Source organism: Natrix helvetica (genome assembly GCF_964273705.1).
Source record: "Natrix helvetica genome assembly, chromosome: 1".
Taxonomy (NCBI): domain Eukaryota; kingdom Metazoa; phylum Chordata; class Lepidosauria; order Squamata; family Natricidae; genus Natrix; species Natrix helvetica.
Genome location: NC_138548.1, coordinates 132836043 through 132863876, shown reverse-complemented (window position 1 = coordinate 132863876; position 27834 = coordinate 132836043). Strand labels below are relative to the sequence as shown.

The following is a 27834-nucleotide window of genomic DNA, read 5'->3' as shown; positions in this document are numbered from 1 at the left end:
CAAGGTTACCGATTATGGTGCTGAACAGTATTTAAGCTCATTTCTTCAAGTTACAGCCATTGCAATGCTCCCACAGTCATCAGAGTCAACTTTCAATTTTGGCAGCCCACTCACATTTACGAGCACAGCATGTGCTCCAAGTCAGCTCCCCCCACAACTACCTCCCTCATGATACCTTTTTGCCACCCTGAACTGTGCTGCCACTGCTGCCCCTAGCTAACCTTTGCCCCCTTCACACTCTTGACAAGGCAAGACATCCATCTTGGCTCTCCTGAGGCAGCTGCTGCTCTGTGAGACTGTCTTCCTGAGGCTGTGTGTGGCCTTCTCAAAGTCAAAGTACAAGGCCTTCTGAAATCTCATGAGAGGGCCTCCTGTAGTCAGTCACTGCTTTGGGAAAGGCCAAGAAAGGTATTTCCTCTCAGCAATGGGAGTAAGAAGATGGTAAAATAGTTTTCAGGGGGGCAGTGGAACCTAGAGTAGCTTTTGTGCCCTCCTGCCATTAGCAGTGTCCACACTCAGCCCAGCACATTTGCACACCCTTCCATTTTTATGGTCCTACTGTGCTTGTGGCTTGCCACAGCAGCTAATAATTACCTGCCCAACATCCAAGCTGCAAGCTATGCAGGACTTCCTGCTGGCTTTCTCACTGACTTACTTTGTTGGAAAACAGCAGGAAGTCAACAAGGACATCCAGATTTCAAGATTCACCATCTTCATTTAATGACAGCAACAGGATCACCATCTCTAAGTGAAACAGTCACATGGCACTGAACTTTAAGACTGCATTGCTTAGTGATGGAAATTCTGGCCCCAATTACTGCTGTCAGCCTGTATTGCCTTGCGCTCATAGGAGGGGAAGGTGGAATACAAGGTAGCAATAGCAATAAGATTTATATACCGCTTCACGGTGCTTTACAGCCCTCTCTAAGCGATTTACAAGTCAGCCTGTTGCCCCCAACAAGCTGAGTCCTCATTTTACTGACCTCGTAAGGATGAAAGGCTGGGTCAACCTTGAGCTAGTGAGATTTGAACTGCCGAATTACAAGCAGCTGGCAGTCAGCAGGATTAGCCTGCAGTACTGCATTCTAACAACTGCACCACCACGGCTCTTAGGTAGAAAAACTAAGCAAACAGAAAAAAGTTATTTTTCTTCTTGCCCTATTAATGTAAATGTCTGTGAGTGGGAAGCAAACAGCCAAGCAGTCTCCTCCCCTTTTCAGCCTGGTGGCCTACATAAGCACATAGTCCCGTTAGTCTGAAGGACTGACTATGGTTTGTCATCAAATAATGACAAGGAGAAAACAGTGTAGAGTAGAAGTGTATGTAATTCATTTTCATGAGCATCGTTGTAAATTATTTTTCTAACAACAATGAAAGATGAAGCCAAAGAACACCAAGACAAGTGCAGTTTCAGTTTTTCAAAACCATGATTTTAATGTATGCAACTAATGCAAGAAATAGAGCAAATTCCATGTACAGTATATCAAAGGAATCTTAGTGATTCAATTATATGGGCAAATTAAAGCAACTTGTTCTAGAACTGTAGGAATATAACCGATGTCCTTCGAATCAGATAGTCAGATTGGTTCTCGCTGTACACTGGTTGCCTCAGCAACGAGCAAGAATCACAGTTAATCAGTTACCTTTCATTTATAGTCTGTCTAGATTTAAGCCCTAGCAATCTGATTTCAATTAATTTTTGATTCATGTGTCCTTTTATGAACTGAGCAAGGGATCATATTTACAGTATTTTTTTTCCTTTCCATTATATCCCTAAGCAAATACTTCCCCATAGTTAGGACATTTCGGAAAAGATTGTGTGATGTCAGAGGAAAAAATGCTAGGGATTAGTGTATTTTATACTTCTACAATCTCATGGGACCTTTAAACTTATCTCTAATCAAACATTCATTCTTGCCAAAGAAACCAGTACCTTAGCAAAATAATAATAAGTCAATAGCTGCATGAACAAACGGAGGAATTTTCATGCAGAATTATAGCATAAATAAACGATGATTTAAAGCTGGAGAGCACTTTAAGTAGTTAAAGAGGCTGGCTTTGTTATCCATGAAGGCAGCTGGTTCTTGGTGCAGAAGGAAATGGATTAGGTAATTTTCCTAGACACCCAGGCAATAAATCAGCAATAGGAAATTACATCATGGGCATTTTGAGGGATAGTGATCCATCAGCAGCTGGTATCCTCCAATTTAAACTTGCTTTGCTGAGAACAATTCAGCAGACCTGAGCACTGCAGGTGCTATGAAAGCACAAGCTAGGATGAACGAGAGAGGCAGGATATTCCCACACTTCAGGGGGAGAGAATATGTTTGCTTCAGCTCCAGCCTGTTTTCTTTCACCTCCTCCACATTCCAAAAGGGGGCTGTTAACAGATCAGAGACAGGCACCAACACCACTTAGTTCAACTCAGTTCCAAACACCACCACTACCACCAAGAATTTAGCTTGAATGGCACACACAAGAAGGGGGTGGGGTAATGGGGCACACAGGGCAAAGGGTGAGAAACATAAGGCTGGTGAACTAGCACCCTTTTCTCGCCAAGGTTAACAGCCAAGCCAGCTCATGATAATGCACGAAAAATGCTACTTTCCCTATTCTAATTTATTTAACGTAAACTAGACTCTGGCAAATTTATTCAGCAGAACCGAGTAAAAAATGTCAACACAAATTGATATATAAATTAAAGTAAAACAAATTCAAATGGTTAAAGGGGTTCAGCAATTTTGGCTTAAATAGTCCATTGTTCTACTAACTGACAGGCAGTTTGATAATCCCTGAATATTGACCAAGAATTCAAATCCATATATGCAACAATCATCATTTCTTCCAGTATGACAATGCAAATTCAAAGGCAACATTATTTGATGGTTTTCTCAGTCCAAAAATGTTGTTATGTGGTTCTTGCAGTTATATATGTAGCCAATCCCAAAAGATACAAGTAGTCCTTGGATTATGTTCATTTGCTCAAAAGACTATTGAAAGTGAGTATGGTGCTGGAAAAAAAAAAGATTTATGATGGGTCCTCAAAGCTGTGGCCATTGCAACATTCCTGACGTCTTGTGATCAAAATTGGGACACATGTCGACTAGCTCACAGTTATGACTACTGCAGTATCCTGTGGTCATGTTCTTCAGTCCTGCACAATCTGCCTGCATTTCAACTTTTCATCTCCTCCCATCTATGTTTCTTTTTAAGCACGCGCATGAGGTCATTGCCTAATGATTGCAATCCAGATTGCCAGGATTGTTGTTGATAAATTAGAAGTTTTGTTGCAATGCAATGTTTTGCTCTATGACTACTTCATTTAACAATAGTCCCAATTAGAATGATAAACCTACCTGTATTTAAAGTGGACTATCCTACTTAGTAAGACATGCTGCTGAATAGTACATCCTATTGCAGGAATCCCCAACCCCCGGACCACGGCCCATTGGGAACTGGGCTGCCAATGCAACAGGCAAGTGCACAAAATCTCATTTATGTATGCAGAGGATTTAGGTTGAATTCCCCCACCCCCCATGGCTAAACCGGCTGTATATGCCTCCACTGCCAGTCCTCAGAACCAAAAAGGTTGGGGACCCCTGTCTTACAGCATATTAAGCTATTTAGTCTCTACTATGGCATTCCTTGAGAGCTTAGCATGGCATGTGTACTTCCATCAAGAACTGCCTTTTCTAAAAAACACAACAGAGGACAATAATAATAATCAGCCGCATTTTGGAAACAGGATGCAATATTTCAAACTCAAAAATTAAAATGACAATCTATTACCCAGAATAAAGGCCAGAGAATAATTTAGTGTAACTCTGACCTTTAATACTATTATAATACTCTTCTGTTAACACAGAATTTCCTGTAGATAAGAAAGCAAGTTGGCCAAAGAGGGAAAGCTTGTTTTTCCACAAGTCCATAACACTGCTTTAGCTAGAGAAAAGAAAATTCTCCCATAGCCAGACTTGGGAAAGACCATGCCAATGATAGAATGATCTCTACTTCCTCTGTAGGCATGGGGAGTAATTCTTATTTTGTAAAACAGGTAGGCAATCAACAGTCTGTAAGTAGCCACTGGCTTCCTTTTATAGCACCAAGTCACTATGCTAAAATTTAATGGCAAAGTGGCCAATTTTTCAGTATGGTTTTTAGCAATGTTCTCAATAAAATGTAAGTCAAAGTGCATGTATTCACCTCATTCCTAAAGTCTGTCAATTGTTCAGACTGACCCACTTTTGACATTACAAAACACAACCTTTATAGTCCCTAACAGCCAAAATAAATGTTTAAAAATGCATTTCTATGACAGTGGGTCATAAAGTGTGGTCAATTTGAAACAAAATAATTAATTCATTTTCATCTGTTTGGAGATTTTTTTTTTTTAAATTTGACCTCCAACAGTTATAGAGTTTTATTCTTTTACTTGGAATCCTAGCTTTCGTGTACTAGGAAAGTATACAATGCCAAGATTAAATACATCCTGAAGTGCTATATTGAACAATGAGACAAACAAACAAATTAAAAAAACAACAACGCAAGAACTCTTACATATTGGAAACAAACAAAAATCATGACAGGAGACAAAACAGAACTCTGGTGGATTGCCCTAATGCAGAAATGGTGATCCCCTTGTGACTGAAAAACTTTTTAAAACTACATCATCCAGGTCACAAGGTTAGTGCTGTAATGACAGGGATGGAGTAAATTAGGCTGAGTGTTTTAACAATGGGAGGGACGAAGAGGCAAAAAGGTGCATTAAATCCACTTTTGCCATAAATCAGTGGCAAAGGCATTAAATAAGATGCATTTTCTTACACCGATAGAAGGTCCCCTGTAATATTGTGATTTCAGTCCCACATCAGCAAAGTCCAGAAATGTTCACCAAACAGAGAGAAGTTCAACAGAACTAACAGAAATGACCCCCCCCATCTAACAGCAATCATCCGTACTGTATGACTAATCAGAGATACTTCTGAACCAAAAGCAGCTGTAAAAAAAGCTTAAATTAAATTCAAATAAACTCATCAAATAAAATAGCATTCAATTAACTAGAGAGGAGGAATCTATGTTTTCCCACTTGGATTTTAGCTTCTGTGGGGCTGAGGAACATTCAATATCTGTTCTATGACACAGATTGATTGAAACACTTTCCTCATGATGCTTCCTAAATTTTGGATCACTACATTTGATCACAGAAACAAGAAATATTCCATGCTGAACTTTCAGTAGTCCAAGAGCGATGAAATGTAATTAGTAACATTTGGAGACACACACGTTTCCTACTCCCTAGTTAAGACAATCAGCAAAACTAAACCTATATATTCATTGGATCATGGCAGCAGCCGATCAGAACTAAACTCAACGACATCTTTTTGTCTACTATAAAAATAACAAATCCAAGAGCTATTCAAATAGAACCAGAATTCATCATCAAGAAATCCAAATGTGCCCCAATTGTAACTTTCAAAGTCTTTTCAAACACTGGAAACTTAGGACAGACAGATGTATGAATGGATAGAGGGAGAAAAAAAAAAACAAATTATTCAGGAGAATTCTGACATCACTCCTATTGTAAACCAATCCAATTGTTAAGGATGGCAGGAAAGAACCTCTTGAAGACACCCACTATGTCACAGGGTCTTTTTTTTCTGGTATGTGCAACAGGACCAATTCCTGCATTGCTCTCAAAATGTAATCCTTGAATTCTACTCTCAGCACTCAGAAAATCCCTAAAAGTCCATATGTTTATCATGCTTTTAACTGTTCAGATTATTTTAATATGTATTATTCATTTTTAAAAGTCTACTTTCCTTTAAATTTGAGTGTTTGCAGGGAAGAAGGCAGAGCTATAAATCAAGAACATTCATATTTCCTAACTTAGCTTAATGTTAGATATTGGGATTTAGATAGGATATCTTGCATTATATTGAATGGAAAAGGATTCTGAACTCACTGCTTTCAACACAGGCATAGCTCACAGAACAAAGTAAGCATTTTTCCCCTTGGACACTATATCCCATTATGATTTTTATAAAACGAACTTCAAATTAAAACAAGCTTTCCAACAATTTTTCAAACCTGCCAACACATAAATGCATTCAGACCATAAATAAGTGAAAATGACTTAACACAAATACAAACAATTGATTTGTTACCTTAGATTAGTATGGTACCCAGTACTGACAATAACCAGAGGATATATGGGCAAACGTTATAAGAAAATATGCTATAAGCAGCAACCTTTTTAATGTGAGTTGGCAGAAGCACATGAAAGAATAGCAAATGAAAGATGTCAACCATTTAGGAGAACTACATTACCCATGGTAGCAAAAAATCAAAGGCTATCTGAAAGCATATGCCTTTTAATAAAATTTGTTAGTTGAGAAAAAAATATTACCAGACTCTTCCAAAAGATGCTAAATGAACATTTACCAAACTTATGTACTTTACATATATGTTGGACAATTCCAATCAAAGGGGTCCCGACTCACAAGTTGAGAACCACTGTACTAGAAGATAATGTCAAAAAATACCACGATACTCACAGCCACTTGTGCTGAATCCATGAATCGTAGACCAAAGTAATCATTTTCAATAAGGTCCAGATGGTACATTATCTGCTCAAACAGATGTTGTCCTTTGGCCTTTTTCTGAAATTGCAAGAGGAATCGAGTTAGGAAGATATACCTTAGTTACAGATTAACTCTACTTCTGAGCCCAGAAGCTGCCAAGATGTACTCCAGGTCTCTTGACACTACAGGTATAAATTCTAGCTATAAAACTACAGACACCAAAGAAAGAATAGCAGTGAACATATTGACATTGATAATTGAACTGATAATGATTCGTTGAGATGTTTATTCCACTTTTCCTGCAGGAATACAAGATGGTATGCGTAACACACCTTCTTCCATTTTTCCCCCTGCAACAATAATCCAGTAAGGTGTGTTGGGCTAAGAAAGCATGATCCAGTGTGGGCAAGAAACAGTCATGGCAGGAATTCCAAGAATGCTCTTTATTGCAGAGTAACAGAATTTTGAAAAACCCCTCAGGGTTTCGCTCTGCCCCATTTGGGGTTATTCTGATTTTCTATCCCCATATGTTCCTCTTTCTCTGGAGTGAGCAATCTTTTCTGAAAAGTTCTCCTTAAGTTTTCACTCATTCCTTCCCAGCTCCCAAGTCCAAGTCTATATCTACAGCCAGTGAGTTTTTGCATGGTGTTTTCAACTGTGAGGAAAGTTAAATATTCAAATATAAGAGGAGAAAGTGGGAACAAAAAGATGTGCATAATTGTTAGCTTGTTTCTTACCCCAAAGGAGGAGACAAAAATGTTTTTATCTCCAATTATCTACAGAGTTTCCAAAAGGACTTAGAATTGATTACTGAAACCAACACTATTAAGAAATTCAGATTTCTTTATTGTTAACAGAATTTTTCCAGAAACATTTCCAAATTCTTTAGGATAACACATAGTATGTAATCGAAGATGTGTTTTTTTTGAGGAGAGGGGGGATTGTGCATTTCATTCCTAACCATAACTTTAGTGCCAAACCAACTATTCAAGAACCTTCATTCTAATTTAGAATGCATATATGCTAAGTAAAATAATTAGGAAATAAAAAAAATCTAAAAGTGATTATCCGAACTTTTTTTAAAGTTCTAATAATAATTATGCTATCTAATATTTATGCAGTAATCAAATATTTCATTACAGAAAGATCAGCAATCGCATCTCAATATACAATAACTTAAATGAAAGTGTTTTCTGTATATAATTATTCCCAAACTATTGGTTATTAATTGTTTATATTCCAGGAATCCTGCATCCCTAAAGTATCTGATATTAAAAGTTTCTCTGCAATAATTTGGTTTCTTTCTTATTATATTATAAAATCCAGAACAAGTTATTTTTTTTACTTATTAAATCCAAATCAGAAATAAAAATTTAAATGCAAAATTCAATTCAAAAGTTGCAAAAAAGGAAAAACAATTCCATGAAAGGTATCCATGGTTTCAACTTATGATTGGTATGCATTTTGAATAATTTTAAAACTGAAACACCAATTATGTACTTTTTATAAAATCCAACAACTGATGGGAAACACAATTATTACCATTCTCTCAAAGGAAGAAATTGTCATATAGTAAATGTTAATGCCATCTCAGCTAATCACAAATATATGGTCTATTATTCAATATAGGAAAAGTGGACAATGTCTGAGGGTTTGGGGATGATAATTCAATCTCATGACATTCCAGATGGTGAATAGGAAAAATAGTGCTAAAAGAAAAATCCAACCATTTTTAGCCTACTGAAAAGGAATGACAATAACTATGAACTTTTGAAATTTCTTATGTGCCTAGTTTAGATGCAGAGAAAATCAGAACAAATCTCTTTTATGGGAAATCGTGAATGCCCCTAAACAGTTACCATAAGCTGTCAACCTAAATTCCTGCTTGCTTTTCTCCCATACCCAACATTCATAAAAGGTTAAAGAGTTTAACATGCACACACAATACCGAAGCGTTAAATACATCTCTACTAACAGAATTTTGAGGCAATTCAAACTGAGAAAAAAAACTGCTTGTTTTTAAAAAATAAGGAGTAATTCATAAGGTCTGCATTTGTCACAAGTCTGAATAAAGCCATTTCATTGCAAAAGTCATTTTTTCCCAGCAATCTTGCTGATCCCGCAAGATACTCTCCCCCACCCCCAATAATACAGTACCTCTTCCATAAATGAAAAAGATAAAAGCTTTTGCACAGATTCATGTGATGTGCCAGTTATGACCTTCCCAGCATCTGGAGGTATCTTCAGATTATGATCATTATTATGCAGTTACTCCTGCTTGGAGTAGACTACAGCAATGCATTCTGTATATGGTTGCCCCTGAAGAACACTCAGAAGCTACAGCTGATCCAAAATGCAACAGCATGAATCGTTATGAGTTTACCTTATTTTGCCTATGTAACACTACTACATAAGCTGCTCTGTCTAGAGTTCAAAGTAAGTCCTTCATGGCTTAGGATCTAGATATCTATAGGACCAGTTGTTTCTGGTGCATCCTGTAAAATCTAGAAGAGTCAGCTTGCTTCATCAAGAGCAGTGAAATCTGTAGATCCTGAGAGATGAACCTTCTCTGAGACCACTCCTGCCCTCTGGACCAGAATTCCTCCTGAAGTCTGCATGGCCCCAAACCAGGGATGGATTGCTGCCGGTTTTACTACTGGTTCGCAATCTGCGCACGTGCGCTGTTCAATGTAAATAGTTTTTCGTGCATGTGCAGAACAATTTAAGTGAACTGTGCACGTGCAGTCACTAAAAACCAAAATGGTGGCGGCCCAGCGGCGGCCCAGTTCGGGGGTATGGCAGGCCTGTGTTGCTGCCAGTTCTGCGACCCAGGCCCGAATTCAACTACTGGTTCAGCCGAACAGGAAGCAAGCCACCTCTGCCCCAAACCCTTTTGTGTTTACATAAGGCCCTTAAACTTAGCTTTTTCAGCAGATCTTCAGCACAATGGTTTGTGATCCGAGTGACAGATGTATGTTTTAATTTGTTGTGCTGTTTTCCCAATGTAATGTTAGTAACATTACTATTATTTGTTATGAATGATTTTTTTCTGTTACTTGTTTTAACGCTTAAATATGCACATTTTGTACGCTGTCGTATTACAGTTGTGATTGAGGCAATACATTGATGAAGTACAATGCATTGCCTCATTCAATTTTTCAATGAAATACAGCTTATTCCATGAGATACTAAAAAGCAAGAATACTTTAATTTCTAAAATGATGTATCTTAATAACTAGATGGCAACAGAACTCTATTTCAGCAAAATAGAAAGACAATGTCTCAATCTACTGACTTTTGACCTAATTATAATTACATAATTTATACGTTCAACTTTATTTAATTGCTTGGCTTTCGGCCTTTAGTATTTTATCTACAATGACAGTAAAGAATAAAGCAAATGAAATTATTTACAAATACAGAGTGGAATAAAAATCCACCCATTTCTAGATTGAAATACAGTATTTAGGTTTAACAAAATTTTGTCCTAGCCAGAAAAAGTCCAAACAGCAGTTAAATATTTCAATCTACTATTAAGTAGATTAAATTAAATCTACCATTAAAAAAAAAGAATTGATGTATTTTTGTTGTTGTTTTAGAACTGAGGCTTGTGTAGTTTATCTTTTCCAATTATCAGTATTTCTCAAAAAGAAATAAAGGACAAAACCTCGTATATAATTCTTTTCATCTTTAACTGAACTATAAATCAGCCAGAGGCAATAAACAGAGCATTTCACTTAAAAAGGTCAGCTCTAGTTAATTGGGCTAAAAATATGGGAATGCTGGGGTGTTGGCTAGACAGGCAAGTTGAAAAAAAAGTATCCTAAAATCATACAAATTGCTGCCAAGAGAAGTTCACAGATTCATTCATGAAGACTCCAGGAGTCAGATTTAACTCATACAAGTCTTTTTCTTTTACAAAGTACTCCTGGGGCTTCTGGAGAAAAACAACAACACAGAAAGCAAAAACCCTGTCAAAGCAGCTTTCTTTCACTGCTCTTTAATCTGAAACACACTGGAAGAAAAATATTCTCACACAACCCAAATCTGCTTTGGAGAGTTCTCCAACCTTCTCTAGAAAATTTGAATAGCATACAAGGGGCTACAGAAAAAGAGAGAGTCCATTCCCTCAGTAGTTTCTGTTCCTAGTACTTCTTCTAAGATGGGATGTGGTGGCTCAATGGCTAAGGGCTGAGCTTGTCGAACAGAAAGGTCGGCAGTTTGGTGGTTTGAATCCCTAGCGCCGCATAATGAAGTGAGCTTCCGTTACTTGTCCCAGTTTCTGCAAACCTAGCAGTTTGAAAGAATGTAAAAATGCAAGTAGAAAAATAGGGACCACCTTGGTGGGAAGGTAACAGCATTCCATGCGCCTTTAGCATTTAGTCATGTTTGCCACATGACCATGGAGACGTCTTCGGATAGCGCTGGCTCTTCGGCTTTGAAATGGCGATGAGCACCACCCCCTAGAGTCAGGAATGACTAGCACATATGTGTGAGGGGAACCTTTACCTTACTTCTTCTAAAAATCCTTGTTGGAAGACCTATGATCAACATCTTTTAAGAAACTTTAACTTTAATAATTCTTGCATTCTTGACTAAATCACATGAACACAATGTACTCCATTCAACTGAGAGATAAAGGAGGACACATTTTCTTAAACATTTGCCAAGATTCTTGATAAAATACATTAAATGTATCATACCGGTAAGTCCACACTGACATCCGTTCCATCCAGCAAAGAGACCCTGCATGTAATTATAGATTTCTCATCCCCAGCTGCAGGGATGTGAGTTGCAGCTCGCTGAGCTTCTCTTAGCCGCTCTTTCTCAGCATGTTTATGCATAGACTTGCGTCCAAGTGTTCGGCGAAAGAAACTTAACATTGTTCCTAAATAAGACCAAAAAAAGAAGTTGTGAATGTTTCAAGAGAAATCAAGACTTCTCTGTTTTCTGTTTTCAAGACTGTTTCTCCCTAAAGCAGATACACATTTACCTTTCCCAAAGTTTCTAAATGTCCCTGTGCTATGGAAAAAACATTTGCAAAACAGATATACATACAATAATGTTACATCCCTGCTATCAGCACCAGGAGCTATCAGAAGGATTAATTGTAAAAACCAAGTAGAATCAACCTATCACAAGACTCCGGGAAGTAGCTTGTAAATGCTAATATCCTCTCAATCTGGAAGAGTTCCAGGCAGTTTATTGATATTAAACATATAAAATAATAAATAACACCAAATTTCCTTAAAACATTAGATAACACAGGCAGCAAAGTTGCACAATATCCAAAGGTAAAAGTTTTCATCAGACTCTGGAAAACCATGGAAGTGGAGGTCATTCTTGCCTAGGAAGCAAGCTGTTCCAAAAAAGAGAGCTCCCGTAGAGAATATACCTATTGTTAGATTTGTTTCTGCCGCACCTCCCGACAAGCATTGCCTAGTTGAATGGGATGGGCAAAATCTATCTGGGGAAGGAAGACTATTAGGTACCCGGTCCCTGAGACATATAGGACTGTAAAGCATCTTGAATTGGAAATACACCAGTAATTGGTGAAGCACTTATAGCAACATGATAAGAGCAATGGCTGAGGAAGCACATATGCTGAGACATCCTGGATCAGCTGAAGTTCCTGGCTGGTCTACAGGGGCAGCCCTATCTGGAACAAATTCAAGTTATCTCATCAAGAGATGATAAGAGCACCCATGACCATCTTCAGGGTGCTCTGTTCCAGGGTAAGGCTTCAACTAAAACACAAGCCACAGCTTTTTACCTGTTCTTCAAGCAGGAGCTGCAAGAGCCAGGTGGTCCCTATTTTTCTACTTGCATTTTTACATTCACCCACTTAGGAGACTGCTCTTCCTGGGAAAGCGCAACCTCCTTGAGAATTAAAAATGGTGCAGGATTGGATTCAGTTGGCTTTTAAATTAACACCCACTCCATTTTGTTTGGATTGAGTCTGAGTCTCTTTTTTTTCACAATCAGAATTTCAACTGCATCTCCAAATGGGCCCCTAGGTGGAAATGTACAACTGACTATCACCCCAAAATGATAGCTGACTTCTCCCGAAACTTCTATGTAGGTATTTAAAAAGATAGGGAAAAGCATGAAGCATAAAGCCTCGAGGCACCTGTTAAACATGGGCCCATCTCTCCCTTAACCACAACTGGGTCAATAAAGCAGTACTCAAAAATCCCAACTTCTACAGACCGCCTAGAAGGATACAGCATTGTGTGGAGAGCTTTGTGTGGACAACTACTGGAATATCTAGGACAGGATTGGTTGTGCTCTCTCCATTCAAGTCACAGGGTCACCCATGAGAGGGAGTAATGTCTCTCCTGTCCCTGTGCCTAGGCATAGACATCTTCTATGCCTGAAGACACCCATGAATTCAGATAATCCAACCCCCCCCCCCCAGATTTCTATAAGTACAAATCAATCAATTTTTCAGCAACTTCCCATCCACCTAAATAGTTCAAGATCACAGTGTTTATATTCATATCAAAAGTTGGAAGACTGAAGTCAGTCTTGTACACTCCATCCCTTGGACAGGCAAACATGATAGAATAGTGTCACCCAATAAGACACACTTCACTATATAAAATAAAACAATATTTTATTTGTAAGCTGATGATGCATTTATATTCAATAATTATTTAAAAGCACGGGGTTCATACATTATTAGATACAGTGACCAAGTGGGAAAAGAAGCCTTTCTACTAAATTTCCTATTATAAGAAATTGGGAGATAGTCATGCATAAATTCTGGTATTATGCAAAATGATGATCTTGACTACAGATAAGAGACTTTTTTGAGCTACATTAGGAAAACCAGCCTACTCACATAAAATACATTAAGAGCATTCCTGGAGTTTCTACCTTGAATGACTAATTGAATTCAAATGATGGCAGAAATTTTATCTTCCACCAGTACTAGAGAGAATAAACTGGCATAAATACCTTCTACTTTGTTTGCCTAGACTTGCCTTCACATGTCCTTGTAAAAGCCTGAAATTCTTCAAAGGTCAAGTTAGCAGAACTGGGAGATTTAAATTTTAATCTTCAACCATACCTTTTATGATTAAAACCTTACATATGTCAATATAATTCAACTTTCTGCTCTCATTAACAATGGTTAATTCAAAGTTCTTTTTTTAAACAACTCCAGACACTAACTTAAGTATGAATTTTAAATGTGTTGCACTTTTTGGATATATAAAGCTGCTTTGGCAAATTGGCTTAGCTATATAATATTGGTTACTTTAAGTATGATTCTGTGAGATACAGAATAAATCTTTTCAAATCTTTTATTCCAGTTTTTAAAAACCATATGTTGTGGGATTGAATCTGGACTCTATACAAACCAGCTACTGCTGGCAGTTTCACACAAGCCAGTACATATAAGTATCAGATCTATTTTTCCAAAAACCTATTGTTTAAGACTCATCAAAGGTTATAGCAAAGCTGCATATATTATTGGGTTGGGAACCTGGAAGGAGGTATTATGAATTTTGTCTCTTTGCTTAATTGATTAATTTCAGTTAATATGCCTTCTCCAAACAATCCTTTACAGATCCATGAAAGGACTAATTTCATAGTCTGAGAATTAAGTAGGAGCAAGTAGAAATCTTGGCTATGGGGAAGGGAAAATACTCATAGAAAAAAGGGTGGGTGGTTTCATGATGAGAGTACTTGCATACACTGACAATACATTAAGAAATAAGGTAGAGAGGGGGTGCATGGCAGGTGTATATGCATATGGCAGTTAACTTGTTTGGTAAAGGACACAAAATGCTCATTAAGTACATAGACAGTAGATAAAAACAAAAAAGAATATTTGTCCATTCTGCTTTAAATTGCCACAAGAGTATAGAATTTATAGTGATTTCTCTAACCACACATCTTGTTCTAATATGGTACCTCTATCATAGCAATTCCTATCAATACAGTAGTTCAACAAGAACATGGCACATTGCTTCAGTTTCACACAAATTATGGTTTATTTCATTACATGTAAGAAATGCCATAGAGCACTCACGATGGGATTACAAACATATTTAGGAAAATAAAACAGGAGAACCATTATATACAGAATACACTTACCCTATTCCACCAAGATAAAAGTGGGAATTGCATTATAACCCAATTTTAGGTTAACAAAATAATATCTGGACTAAACAGGTACGATATCCTCATAATTTACTAAGCAGATCAAGTTCGTCCATATGGAGGATCAAGGCCTCCCAGCAAAACCTGGGAAAACGAAGATTTAGCTAACCTTGTCCGTTCTGTTAAAAGAACGGGTTAAAAAAAATAAAAATAAAACATAAGTGCCATGGAAATATGGAAACAGGTGGGGAGGGACCAATGATTCAAGCACTTCCCCTTTTCCATATTGGTCGGATTTCGGAAGAAATGGGAAATTTATAAGGACTGAGCAGAGAGTATTTCAGAAACACCACAAAATTGAGCCTGATTCCAGATCAGCGGGAGACGACTATTCTCGTGGGTGAAAAGATCAAGGCTTTTAGGCAGAAAACCACGGCCTTAATCCTCTATTTTAAAATCATTTAAAAAAAAAAATCCTGCCCCGATGCACTTTGGACTCATTTTTCTCCCACCTTAAGCGCGCTTTTGTCACAGGGACGCGCGACACCTTTTGGGGCGGTTCGACAAGAGCAATAGATCCGGGGAGTAGGGTGGGGAGGAAAAGGTCATCTGAACAAGGCGTGACGCGCGTGTCCGTGTCCGTGTGTGTGGGGGGGGGGCGGTGGCGAAGGGAGGCGGCCACCTAGAGGCATCCAAAAAGGCTGAAGACATCCCCCTCTCCTGCCCCCCCCCCTTCCAGGGATCGACAGGACCGACCTAACCTCGCGGGCCACAGGAGAAGAGGGAAGGGGAAACGAAACTTGGATCTCTGGAGAGTTTCGAAAGCCTCCCCGACGGCGACAAAGGGAAAAGGACGGAGGAAGCAAAGGAAAGAAGCAACAGCCTGGTTGCGGTTCTTCGGGGAAACTTCACCTTGCTTTTACAACCACAACCACCACCACCACACCCCACGTCCTCCCCAACTTACCGGCCCAGCCGCCTTCGCTTCCAAAGGGCGCTCCTCCGCGACCCGGCCGCCGGCGCTAAAAAGCAGCTCTGGCGGGATCGGATCCCGGTGGCGACGAGGAAAGGGACGAGGGGCGGAGGCAAATGGCCGCCGAGTGAGACTAGGGAGCCGCCTCTCTCCTCCTCCTCCTCCTCCTCTGCTTTTCCTTCGCCCGCCTGCCTGCCCGCCCGGGCCTCCTCTGCTAAAACTGGTCGCGCGACGTTCCAGGCGAGACAAGTCGCCAAGGCGAAACGCGTGCCTGTTTTTGTGTGTATGTTGTGTTTTGGCGAGATGTCTAGGAAGATGCCCGGGTTTTCGGGGATTCCCACGCCACGTTCCAAACTTTTTTCGGATTTTTTTTAAAAAGGTTGCTACGCCTTTAAAAGCAACACTTGGCAACTCCCGAAACCCTACACGAATCATTTAAGTAGTTTACTAAAATAAATAAAATAAAATAAATCGACTCGGGTCTAGGGTTTTATTCTTTTAAGGCTTTTCGAGTCAATTGTTTTTGAACGTTATTCTCAAACACTGCTTTGTTTATGGAAAAGGATAATATGACGGGCTACCCAAATTCGGACCAGCATGAAATAGCAACATAGTTTTAAAGTTTTCTGTACTTGAACTGGCGACTCGCTGTCCTGCGGATATATTTAAGAAAACAAATAAAACCAAAATATGGTAGACTATCACAGGCAATCTAAAAAAAACCCCATTTAATCCTGGAGTAGTTATTAGGAAAGCATAATCAAACAGGCACGTCTTCAGCTATTTACCAGATGTTTCAACAAGTGTTCTAGGAGGATGGAGATCCAAATCCTATTTTAGGGGAGGAGTAACACATGCTGTTACTAGCTCTATGGGCATTAGATGGCATTCATATATTCTGGATTAATTCACCCTAACATCCTCAGGTTCAACTGGTATTTAAATCTGGAGTCACAAACTGATCCCCCCCCCCATTCTAAACTTTAGTTAGCCATCAAAAATCTGCTAAGCAAACGTGTACATTTAGACCAAACTGTTGATCAATAATGGGTCTTTTCATTTTACAGCAAACCAAACGTAACCAGGTGTGAGACTAGTGTTGTGGGTTGGACTATGATGTGCTCCAACTTGATCTTTTATAGTGAATACAAATTGTAATATAAAATACAGTCAGTAGTGGTGTTTTGGACTTTGAAGCCATATCCTTACCGACTTTGCAGAAAATAAACTTGTTGTTTATGGTTTTGATGATTAGGTAGGATAAATTATAGAAAGAAAAATAATGTAACTTTAGCTTAAAATGTATTTGTACTTTTAATGCTGTGAATATCAGAAGTTACTTTATATATTTTTTCTATTTTTCCTCAACTTCTTTTGTTGCTTTTTCTTTAGGTTTTCTCTTCCAGCTTTTCTGATGACATGATCCATTATCCACTGTTATTATTCTACTGCACATCAAGTAATCGACATATTGAACTAACTTGGCCTTGCCTTCACTTTTGAGAGTCTAGGGGTTGTTCTTCTGTATCACGTGTATATTAACAATATTATTAGAAGTTAGGGATTGAAACTGGTCTTTCTCACAGCAAAAGAAACCATGTATGTCTGTTTTCACCCCCAAAAATATTTCAGATGCACCCTTAAGAGGGCTTCAGGAAACTTGTCTCCATCTGCTGCTTTGTAGATTCAAATAAGTATCTGCTTATGTAACAAATAACCAATTTCGTTGTATTTAAGTACAATGACAATAAAGATTATACTTATACTTATATGTAAAAATATACATGAAGTACACATACACACACATACAGATCACTATTGGAAAATGGGAATTAAGAATGGGTGTGACAAAAGATTTATATTACCCAAGTTGTTGCAGTTAGACAACAGCCCTACCCAAAAGATAATGCAGTAAATACTGTGAATAAAGTCATAAATGTCAGCAATTATGGAACTTTCCTTTTTCCTAAGTAGGACTTAGGCCTTTTCCCTCTGAGAAAATATGAAACTTGGGGGTTGTTCAGAGTTTGGGATTCCTAAGAAAAGTGATCTGGCTAGTATCTTATACTTTATTTTTCTGTTGACAGGCAAAACAGATGCCCGGCCATAATACAATGTACTACTGTATTTTGGCAGCTAAAGTTATATGTAATTCTGTATTTAATTAATTTATTAGCTGCTTCAAATTGTTGGAGCTACATAATACAGATTAAAAACAGATATGCAGTAATATAAAGCAGTGGAAGTTAGAAGTGTAATATGAGTGTTTGTCTTATGGTTGAGCTAAATTTGCTGTTTCTAAGTATGTATTAATTACAGTTTATATTTTCTGATTTCTTACCTGGTTTGAGCATCATCTATTGGTCTAATATAGGATACGAGCAAATAAATAAATAAATAAATAAATATATAAACAAATAAAATACCTATTACAAGACTATTTTCATTTCAAAGTCTACTTGGCTTCTGAATAAGATGATGGGAAAAGTAATCCAAAAAGCAATGGGTAGGCCCAGAATAAAACATCTCATTTGTACTTTTTAAAATAAGTAGGATTAAACATACAGTTTCAGTGCTGGTTGGGGGCAAGTATGTGCAAACTTACACAGAGCATGAATTCCTATTTGTAAGGAATAGGTACCTAGAATTTCCAAAATTTATACAAATAATAGGGAGTAATATAGCATAATTAAGACACAGGTTTTCATAATAAAAAATACTTAACATTTTTACTAAAGCACATCTTTATTTTGCAATTAAACAATTTTCACAATTAAACTATATATTTTCAAGTTTGTACCTAGACAACTATTTGTCAATCAAAATTAAATATAGCCACAAAATATGTATAACAGCATAGGTTTCACATAATAGAAGGAATTTGCTCTTAAGACTAAAAACAAGATTTGTTAAATGTTAAAATATTTATCTTCTGGGAGCTGCTGGTATTGTATATCATTAGTGTACCTTATTAATGATGAGGACTCTCCTTATACTCCAATGCAGGCAAAATATATAAGGCCCTTTTAACACATACAGTAGCTACAGTGATGAATGATGAATTCTTTCCACATTGTCCAGTGTTAAACAAATCGAAGTGCATGTTAAACAGAGCACATTTCCTGCTATTTAATATACAGGCTCTTAGTTGAATTATCTTGGTTTCTAAAAAATGAAAACACGCAAGTTCAAAGACAAATTAATCTCTATGAGAACCAACTTGCACAATGAACAAAAGATGGCCAGTTATCTTGGCTTTAGATATAAATTAGATGGTCAAAGCCCATTCACTGAGCAGTGTAGATCCAGATAGACTGGACAACACAAAATCACAAAATACATGCAAATTCATTCCAGCAAAAAATAAATATGGCCACCCATAGAACAGTGGATATGATCCAGACACTAAATTTTATATCCTTTATTATTTACATACAGAATAGCACCTGTGCCAGAAAAAAAGGAAATAAAGAAATCCTACACATAAACACAAAATTGTTTTAGAATTTCCTAGGAGAATCGCATCATTAGTTAGTATCCATATTACCATTACACATGAAACCAGCCTCTAATGTGTGGAAATAATCATACTGGTTAGTTTATTAAACAATAGAATACAATACAACATAGTGCTAATTGTTTTAGAACCTCCAATTCTATTATAGACTTTACCTACATAAATTGCAACTTTCCCCTCTTAAAATTATTTTTGTGCACTACCTATTCTATACAAACAACTCTTGCTGATTTATAGATTTTAAAAGAAATGCAAAAATGCTAAACAGGAATCAAAGCATTCCGTGGGCATGTAAATCCTTCCCACATTTATATTAAAGTTTCAGTAATTTTTGCTTTCATAATTAAGCTGCATTTGAGGTTTTCCTCCAAGTCTCCCAAGTCTGAAAATGTCTAAATAACTAGACATTGAATTGTACACTACTGGATCCAAGGCCATTATAAATTTTTCCTTTATGGCAAATATCAGATACTGAGAAAATTAAATATAAAGAAACTGATAACTATTTGTGGGGGTATTTTAATCTCATTACTAATTATTGCAATTCTGAAACTAAATTTGAAAAAAGGTGTTGCAATTCAGAACTGCATTGCTATATCATGAAATATGCTGTCCTAGCACTATAATGGATACAGAACCATTAATATTAAGTATTTATCTGGAAGATGGCAAGATTAAGAATTTGGAGTTAATTAATGCATTTTAACATGGATGGAAGCAAACGGGAAAGGTAAGCTTTAAAGCATTCACATTAGGAATCACCCCAATAAACTCTCATTAAGTTAAACATCTCTCTAATCATATAATACATTTGTTTTATCTAAAAAGTTTTTCAGTAGTAAAGCATTACATAAAGTGCTACTATTTTGAACTTTTTAAGAAATTTAGATAAAAATGAAAGACACGTGAAATGATGTTAAATAAAGTAATAAGTAAGCAAATATTTCAAGCTCTTACTTTCCAAAGTATCCACTTTTGTTTCCCAGGGGAATAATTTCCAAAATATTAGTATAGTGGTCTTCAAAGTTTTGTGTAGGAGTTATCATGCAGCAGTAACATTTTACTTAAGGCAATATGATTTTACCATAAAGCCAGTGAAATTATTTCCTTAAATATACTAATGACGCAAATTGCAGCTTATATGAAGGAATATTTAAACCTAGGGAATGAAACCTTCAAAGCTCCAGATAGGCAATTATCGAAACCAAGATGATTTTCCCCCTATTTTTTGTTATTCCACTCAGAAGATTGAGAAACAAGTATTTTAGCTTTGGTTTGCATTTCTAGCTTAGCCATTATAACAGAATTAAATTAAAACAAATATATTAGTTTGTCCCTTCTAGCAATTCCCATACGTTTTAAATGTCTCTCCATTTTTAAAATAAACTATTTAAATGTTACAGTGAACTAGATGATTTAGGTTTGTACCGTGTTCCTTATTTTGCAGCATGTGACAATAGCACTAACTGAAAAAGTTCATCTTCCATGTTTATGAAAACATGGCAGCTGCATATTAAAACTAACCAATCCACACTCAATCACTAAAAACAGATTTGTAACAAACGCGCAGCATTATCAGAAAAATGAGATCATTTCCCCAGAATATAAAACACAGACGTCTTAGCTAATAGACAGAGTTTAAAAACTCTGCACATTCAGACCTTTCCAAATTTAAATTCCATCCTGAATATTAGGAACCATTGGCATGTGTTGTGGCACACATCTGTAGTAACAGTAAACTGAAATTGTTAAGCAGCTTTTCCCAATCTGGGAATCCACTGGATGTTTGGATTCTAGATTCATCTGGAAGATGTCCAGATTGGGGAAGGCTATTGCAGGAATCCCCTTCTGCAATCTAGAAACCTCACAAATGCCAAGGGTATCTTTAGATCCAAGTCACTGTATTTGTAGTTAAGGCATCTCTTTCAAAAGGCATTTTCTCAACTCACTTGCTTGGAAGCAAATCCAACTGGCAAAATGATTTTTTATGCTCAGATATACTATAAATCACTACCATGGCTATTTTAATGCATCTTGAGGATCTGCTTCTATGCCCGCAATATTCAGCTATAAGCAAATGGTGAATGGCTGCATACAGAGGAGGAAATATCATTGCTGGAACTTTTCTTCAGCGAAAAGCCTTATTGTAAAAATTCATAGGGATTCTGGAAGAAGAAGAATTCTTCTGGTCCTCTGCTCTTTTATAACATCTAGAAATTTATTAATAACTAGTGCAAGATGAGTTCTTTCCTGCCACTTTATACACTTTCTATTTATTTAGGGGGTTAATCTGTATGGTTCAATATACTACTCTTATATATGGGTGGAATACATGTGCAGACAATATTCTGGTCAATATGCTTTACATCATGTGGAGATGTACAGACATAATTTTAAAACACGTAAAAATCAAAATAATTTGAGATTGTTGTCAACTATACATTACTTTAAGATTACTAGTACCAGATGTCTCCATTCCTCGTAGACAGCTTAGTCACAGTGAAGAGGGACACTTGAATGAAACATATATGGCTTAATACTGTGTCTGGAGCAGACATGCTATAAGATTCCCAAGGAACTGAGAATCATCCATTGCCAACTGAAGGCCTGCATAGTTGTAATCTTATCCATTAAGCAGAATCTAAAAATATAAGAAAATTCGCCCTCCACCAGATGTAAAAATTTCTGATATCCCACTTTCTCTCTACTACTTATCCTCTATACACAGCTGCAACTGAAGCAATTCACTGCACCTCTCATAGATGTTACCTTCTAATTTATACTTTGCTTCCAACGAAGTGCCACCTATACTAGTTCTATTTAAAAAAACCTCTCTCCAGCTCTCTTCACTTGCACCTTGGGCCTTCTGATTAGAGGAGAGCAGCATTTCTAAATAATTAATTGCAGGATACTACTATTATAACACTTGAAGATATTAGAATTAATGTGTATTTTATAAGCAGAAAAGGTTTGTGAAATCTTTATATAAAGCTGTTGATGAAAACTGCAGCATGATTTTAGGGGGAGGGGAATTAAAATGGTAAAATGTTTTGGCCTGCAGAGTACAAGATGGACTTTTTTGTTTGTATAACAGCAGGTAATGCTGTAATTTAACATAGTCCAGTTTTTACACTAAAGTTACTTGTCCAAATGTTTCCATCAACTATACCAAGAATACTTTTCTTCACATACTACTACTAATAAAAATATAGGGACATGGCTATTTTAATGCATCTGAGGAGATCTGCTTCTATGCCCACAATATTCAGCTATAAGGAAATGGTGAATGTCTCTGTCACTAGAGATGCATATTCCACTCAGATTTGGAGGGATTTCTCTAACTGGTGCAATTAGCCGGTTATATTCCTCAGAAAATGACTATGGATACTTCATATTTAACTTGGTATAACCCCATCATCCCAAAGCCACACAACTTAAATAGCAAAAGAAAACAAAAACCATTGTAACAAGTCTTAGAGTCCTAGATTTCTGCATGAAACAAATCTTCAAAAGTACCTTAAATAGTTATAATTTTCAACATTTAAAAAAAAATACATTGGCACAAAACTATTACCCTATTGCTCTTATTTACAAGGAAAGCGATTTGAATTAGAAAACAGGAAATGTTACAATTTTTCTCCCCAGTTTTTAGCAAATAGTAAGAAAATATTTCTCCATAAAATCTGACATCCACAACACTTATCATTTTTATGACATTATGCCTGAAACACATTTTCATGTTTTATACAGAATGAAACACATACAAAAATATTTTTCATTTCAGCTTGATGCAGATCCTCATAACCCAATGCAAAGCAATTAGCAGTATTAACTTTTAAGTCATATAAAATATTAGTAAAATATTAATATCATAGTGGGCAGATGTAATTTGAATTTTAATTTCAAAGACATAAGGATACTTTTATTATTTTATCTAATTTAGGCATTTAAATTCCTAGAGTTTATGACCCTACCAAGGAAATATAATTTCAAAATGTATTTGTTGGCATGGATTAGTAACTCCTAAATCAGCTTGGAGGGAAGACATTAAGGTAGTTAAAATTTCTGTCTCTATGTTGCATAAATATACCAAACACCAAAACTTTGCTACAACAATGCTGTATCTTGTTGTGGCAATGTTTCTTGTAGATTTAAATTACTTTGACCACCTCAAATATGAGTGTATGTACAATATTAACAATACACATTGTTGAGCCATCCTAGATTTTTCCCTTCAACAATCTTACAGAGAGACAATCATACATATATTAAGTAAGATCATTAAGTGGCTTACTTAATGGTATAATAGGTATAATAATTTAATATATTTTAACTTGTTCCAAATGCAAACCAACCTTGCAAATAACCAGCAAATGGTATAACAATTAAAAATAGTATCTAAGTCAACACCACTTTCCAGTTACAAAGCTTTTTAAGCAAACACAAGTAGATGTACATTTATTATCTGCATTTACCAAAAACTAGCAGTAGTAAGAACAACCACTGCAGACATTCCATTAAAAGGTTTACATTGCTTACACCAACGTGTAAGGCAAGTTTAGATGATTGCAGACTTGGCGCCTGTTCCCACATTGCACTTTATCACATGAAACTCCCTTCTCCAATCTCTTATTTCTACAGAATAGTTAACAGCCCATCAAAAGCCCTTCAATTTCACTGCTGTCAGAAATAGAAGTGCAATTCGCATTTGCTTCAGTTTGTGAAAACACAACTACATTTCTAGATTGGAAAAAGCTCTTTTAAGAATGTGGAAATGTTTCAAACTCAAATTCAATCTCGCTTGAACCAAAGATGGGTAATAAAAGAATAGCTGATTAATTCCTTGATGGTAGTATTGGTGTGTTTTTGTGTGGAGGCAATCAAGAACTATTAAAGAAATATGCTAGATTTGGTTTGTGAAGAAACAATACTGCTTAGCTTACAAGCCTGTTTAAAACAAATCTAAAAGATTTTGTTAACTCCTTCATTTTACATCATGGCATAGGGTTATATAATAGCATTTAAACTGACTGGGAATTTCCTCAATGCATCATGTTACATACAGAAATTTCTCCTGTCCATGGAAGACTCTTAATCTAAGGTGAGGGATCCCTCTGTGGAAGCGGTTATGAGAAATCGATACCTCTATTTCCAGCCCTCTACAAGTTCTAAGAAAGTACAACTGACAGCAGGAAAAGGGGATTTGGAGAAAGTGCCTCCTCATATATTGAAATATCTGTAAGCTTCTCCACCACAATATAAGTGTGTATGTATGTGTGTGCGCGCGCGTGCATATCTATACATATATACATACATACTCATTCACTCTTTCTATACATGCGCGCGCGCACACACACACACAATGCATTTTAAAAACATCATAGTCTCATTCCATATTCTGCATATGTCGTTTTTTAAAAAACCTGGCAGCAAATCAAAATATTTAACTACATACAATTTTAAGTTCATAAAGAATTGAATTGTCAACTTAACTAGGAAGAATTATTCACTGCCTAGTGGGTTTTAAACTGCCCTAGAAACATTTTTGAATGAAACAAAAAATAAACCTATATGCAACCTGTTCAGATACTGCTAATTCCAATGGTATATGCCAATTCCTGAATGAAATATCATAGAAAGACCCTAAGAGCTTATCAGAAAGCTCCAGGGGACAATGATAAAACTTTAATGACACATTTTTCTTTAAAAAACATAAACATGACATGACTTGAGAAACAACAAACATGAACTTGGAGGAAAATAACTATGACAGGGAAATCTCACCTTGGATCTCCACATTTCAAGCAGAAGATCAATACAATTAAAATGTTATTTTAGTCAAGTTACTACTTTTCAATGCGAGGGAAAAACAGAACAAATTCTAAATCAATATATTGGTTTTCAATTATAAATTGCTAGCAGTTTACCAGTTGAAAGGAATGTGTCAGAATTTCCATTTCAATTCATAGCAGTAAACAAAGGTTATATACTTAATAGGCTAGAGTGCTTTTGCTACCCACAGTAAAATGTACCCATAGGTACTTATAGAGAGAAAAGGAACAGTATTTAGGAACAGTATTTTTGACCCCTTACTGTACCATATTCTAAGCACCAAGGATCATATTTCAAAATGAATCTAATTATGATGATAGCTTCCCCTTGAGGGCCACAAGTCCCTTGCCATTAAGACATACACTGTAAGTCTCAAGGCACTTAAGGGGTTAAGACAAAGTACACACATTCATTCCCATAGGTAACGCCATCAATGTTTCAGAACACACTGGTGCTATAATCTGCTGAGAAACAGGAATAGAACTAGTAGTACAAAGAATGTTCATATACCAACTAAACAAAATGCTGGTTCAGTGGGCCATTATGCAGCTGTTATTGGGTTAGATCATACTGCAGCCTTCCGTTAGTAATCAGGTTAGATTCTAGAAGGGCACAGGGAGAAATGTGCTGTTTCAGTAGGCAGTGTATCTAATAAAAGGAATATTGCTAATATTTCACCAAAATAAAAGGTAGCAAATAACATGACAACTTTAGCATTGGAAGAAATAGCTTTGCATGTATTGTTGTTGCTTTAGAAACAGATGTCAAATAAAGAATGAAAGTATTCCAAGCTTTTTTTTTCCTTTTTCTTTTTTGTAGCATTTCGAACGAAGGGGCTATATGGCACTGCAACCAAGTCTGGAAAATTATCCAGAACTCATGGAGCTCATTAATTCTGTGGCTTGTTTGAAGCAAAGCATGAATGGAGTCTTTCAACACAGAGAAATCATAGTGTTTTAGAGACTGATTTTCAGTTTTAACTTAAAGTGCAATAGTGCTGAAGTCCTTTTCAGTTCTTCATTATTTTCAGACATCATTTCTTTCAAGAAACATTATAGCACAAGTACAGTTTGTGTCTTATGTAGAATCTTCTCTGAAAGTTATATTTTGCTTCCTATTTATTCAGTGATGTCTTTAAAGGTCTAACAAGTTCTTCTTTGTACACTTTCAAAATAGCCTCACAAACGAATCTGTATTGACTCTGGAAAAAAAAAAGTGCAATTATTTATATGGCAGAATGAAAACATTCAAGGATTAACAATAAACTTTCAAAATACCATGCCAAATTCCAACTCTGAATGTTACTCTTTGTATACTTTATGCTTAATACCTTATTAATTACTCTTCCTGATTAATAGAATTAAGAACTCTAGGTTCTTTAATATATAATATATAAAAACTGTACTTATCCTGCTATTTTGTATGCTCCAGTTTGTATGCTCTACAAACTTCTTTCCAAATCATGATTTCGTTAGCTAGGTGTTGCTTGATGAACTTATACTAGTTTTTCTTTAACATTAGCGTAAAAAAACCACTTCTTGTTCCTTTTTGTCATCCATCCTGAAGATCATTACACTGCAACATTCTGTAGCTTTAATGACTAGCACTTTATTCCAAGACCTAACTTTTCAGATTTTAATTTGCATATATTAATTACTGATATACTACTGGAATGTCTAAAGTCATTTCATTATCAGATAGGCAGCAAATAACTCCATTAAATAAACAAATAAGCAAATCAAGTAAAATATGTGATTGTGTCAGGGTACTATTTTTAATGGCACAGGGTGAATCTAGAAATATGATTCAAATACTATACTGGTTTGAAAATAAGAACAATGCAAATAAGATAATGCCATCTTGTGGATATTATGTGAAAATGTGCAAATTTGCAAAGGAAAAGTAAACATAATTCTGATTCTAATTTTACTAATACTATATAACTGAAATAACAGTGTACTAACTTATTCATATTAAAATTCACCTTAAGTTTTAATGTACAGTTCTTCCTCTTACAGATTTTAAATATAGTGAAGCATGGTTAATAGCTTTATTTGAAACAAGTATGCCCCTTAATCCAGAAAAATATGTTAGCAAGAATATTTTCACCTAAGAAACTTACCAATTTCTTCTACTGAATGTACAAAAGTGTGTTATGGAATAGAAGAAAAATATCTGAGGTGCCCAAATAATATTCTTGGCAAAAACCAAGGCTAGGCAACAGGAAGATTTTAATGAAGACACTGATATAATCAAGTGTACCATTCTTTTAATAACTGTAACACATGACTGATAATGTTTCGACAAAGAAAACTTACAAGATATAAATGGTATAGAATAGATATTGATTTTGTATTTGTTCTGTGTCTTTTCCTCCTAAAACTACTAGTCAGTAGTATCTAGTAAACTCTTTGAATTAAAGCCTATATTTCTATGATGACATTTTATCCTGAGCCAAATACTATAAACATAAAGGAACACACTCCATAAGAAAACTGAGTAATACAAGGAGCCAAATAGGACTAACATATATTTTTCAATTGTGTGCAGAAAATTATCCATTAGCAAACATTTTTGCTTTTAGGAGATTATAGTAAGCTGCAATGTGAAATACATAGTTTTTTTGAAGATTACATTCACCAGAATATAAGAATCTGGCATGTCTTCAAATGTGAAATCTTGCTTAATATGCTTATATGCAAAACAGAGTTGCATACCCATGGTGGGAATCCATACAAATGAAACCAACATGTTTGCAGTGGGCTTTTCTGCCTTCATATGTCTCTTTTAAAATCTACTCAACTGTTAGAATATGGTATGAA

The 27834-nt window shown here is 36.2% G+C and overlaps 2 protein-coding genes across 6 annotated transcripts in view; both read right to left on the bottom strand.

Moving 5' to 3' along the window:
• Nucleotides 1-16007, bottom strand: part of EPB41L5 (erythrocyte membrane protein band 4.1 like 5) — a 66183-nt gene extending 50176 nt beyond the window's left edge. For 2 of the 3 annotated variants that reach the window (XR_014176773.1, XM_081970486.1), the window contains exons 1-3: nucleotides 15658-16007; nucleotides 11285-11469; nucleotides 6555-6659 (exon numbers count right to left, since the gene is read on the bottom strand). Coding sequence is in view for 2 of the 3 variants with exons in the window: in XM_081970486.1 (XP_081826612.1) it covers nucleotides 6555-6659; nucleotides 11285-11464 (285 nt within the window). In the remaining variant the exon portion in view is untranslated. Of the gene's footprint in view, nucleotides 1-6554; nucleotides 6660-11284; nucleotides 11470-14684; nucleotides 15175-15657 lie in introns of those variants that run through there. The other variant, XM_081970487.1, reaches the window with a different exon arrangement.
• Nucleotides 16008-18389: 2382 nt separating this feature from the next.
• Nucleotides 18390-27834, bottom strand: part of PTPN4 (protein tyrosine phosphatase non-receptor type 4) — a 113552-nt gene continuing 104107 nt past the window's right edge. For all 3 annotated transcript variants that reach the window (XM_081937942.1, XM_081937941.1, XM_081937943.1), the window contains one exon: nucleotides 18390-26213. In XM_081937942.1, the coding sequence (XP_081794068.1) occupies nucleotides 26127-26213 (87 nt within the window). In that variant the 3' untranslated portion in view covers nucleotides 18390-26126. The remainder of the gene's footprint in view (nucleotides 26214-27834) is intronic.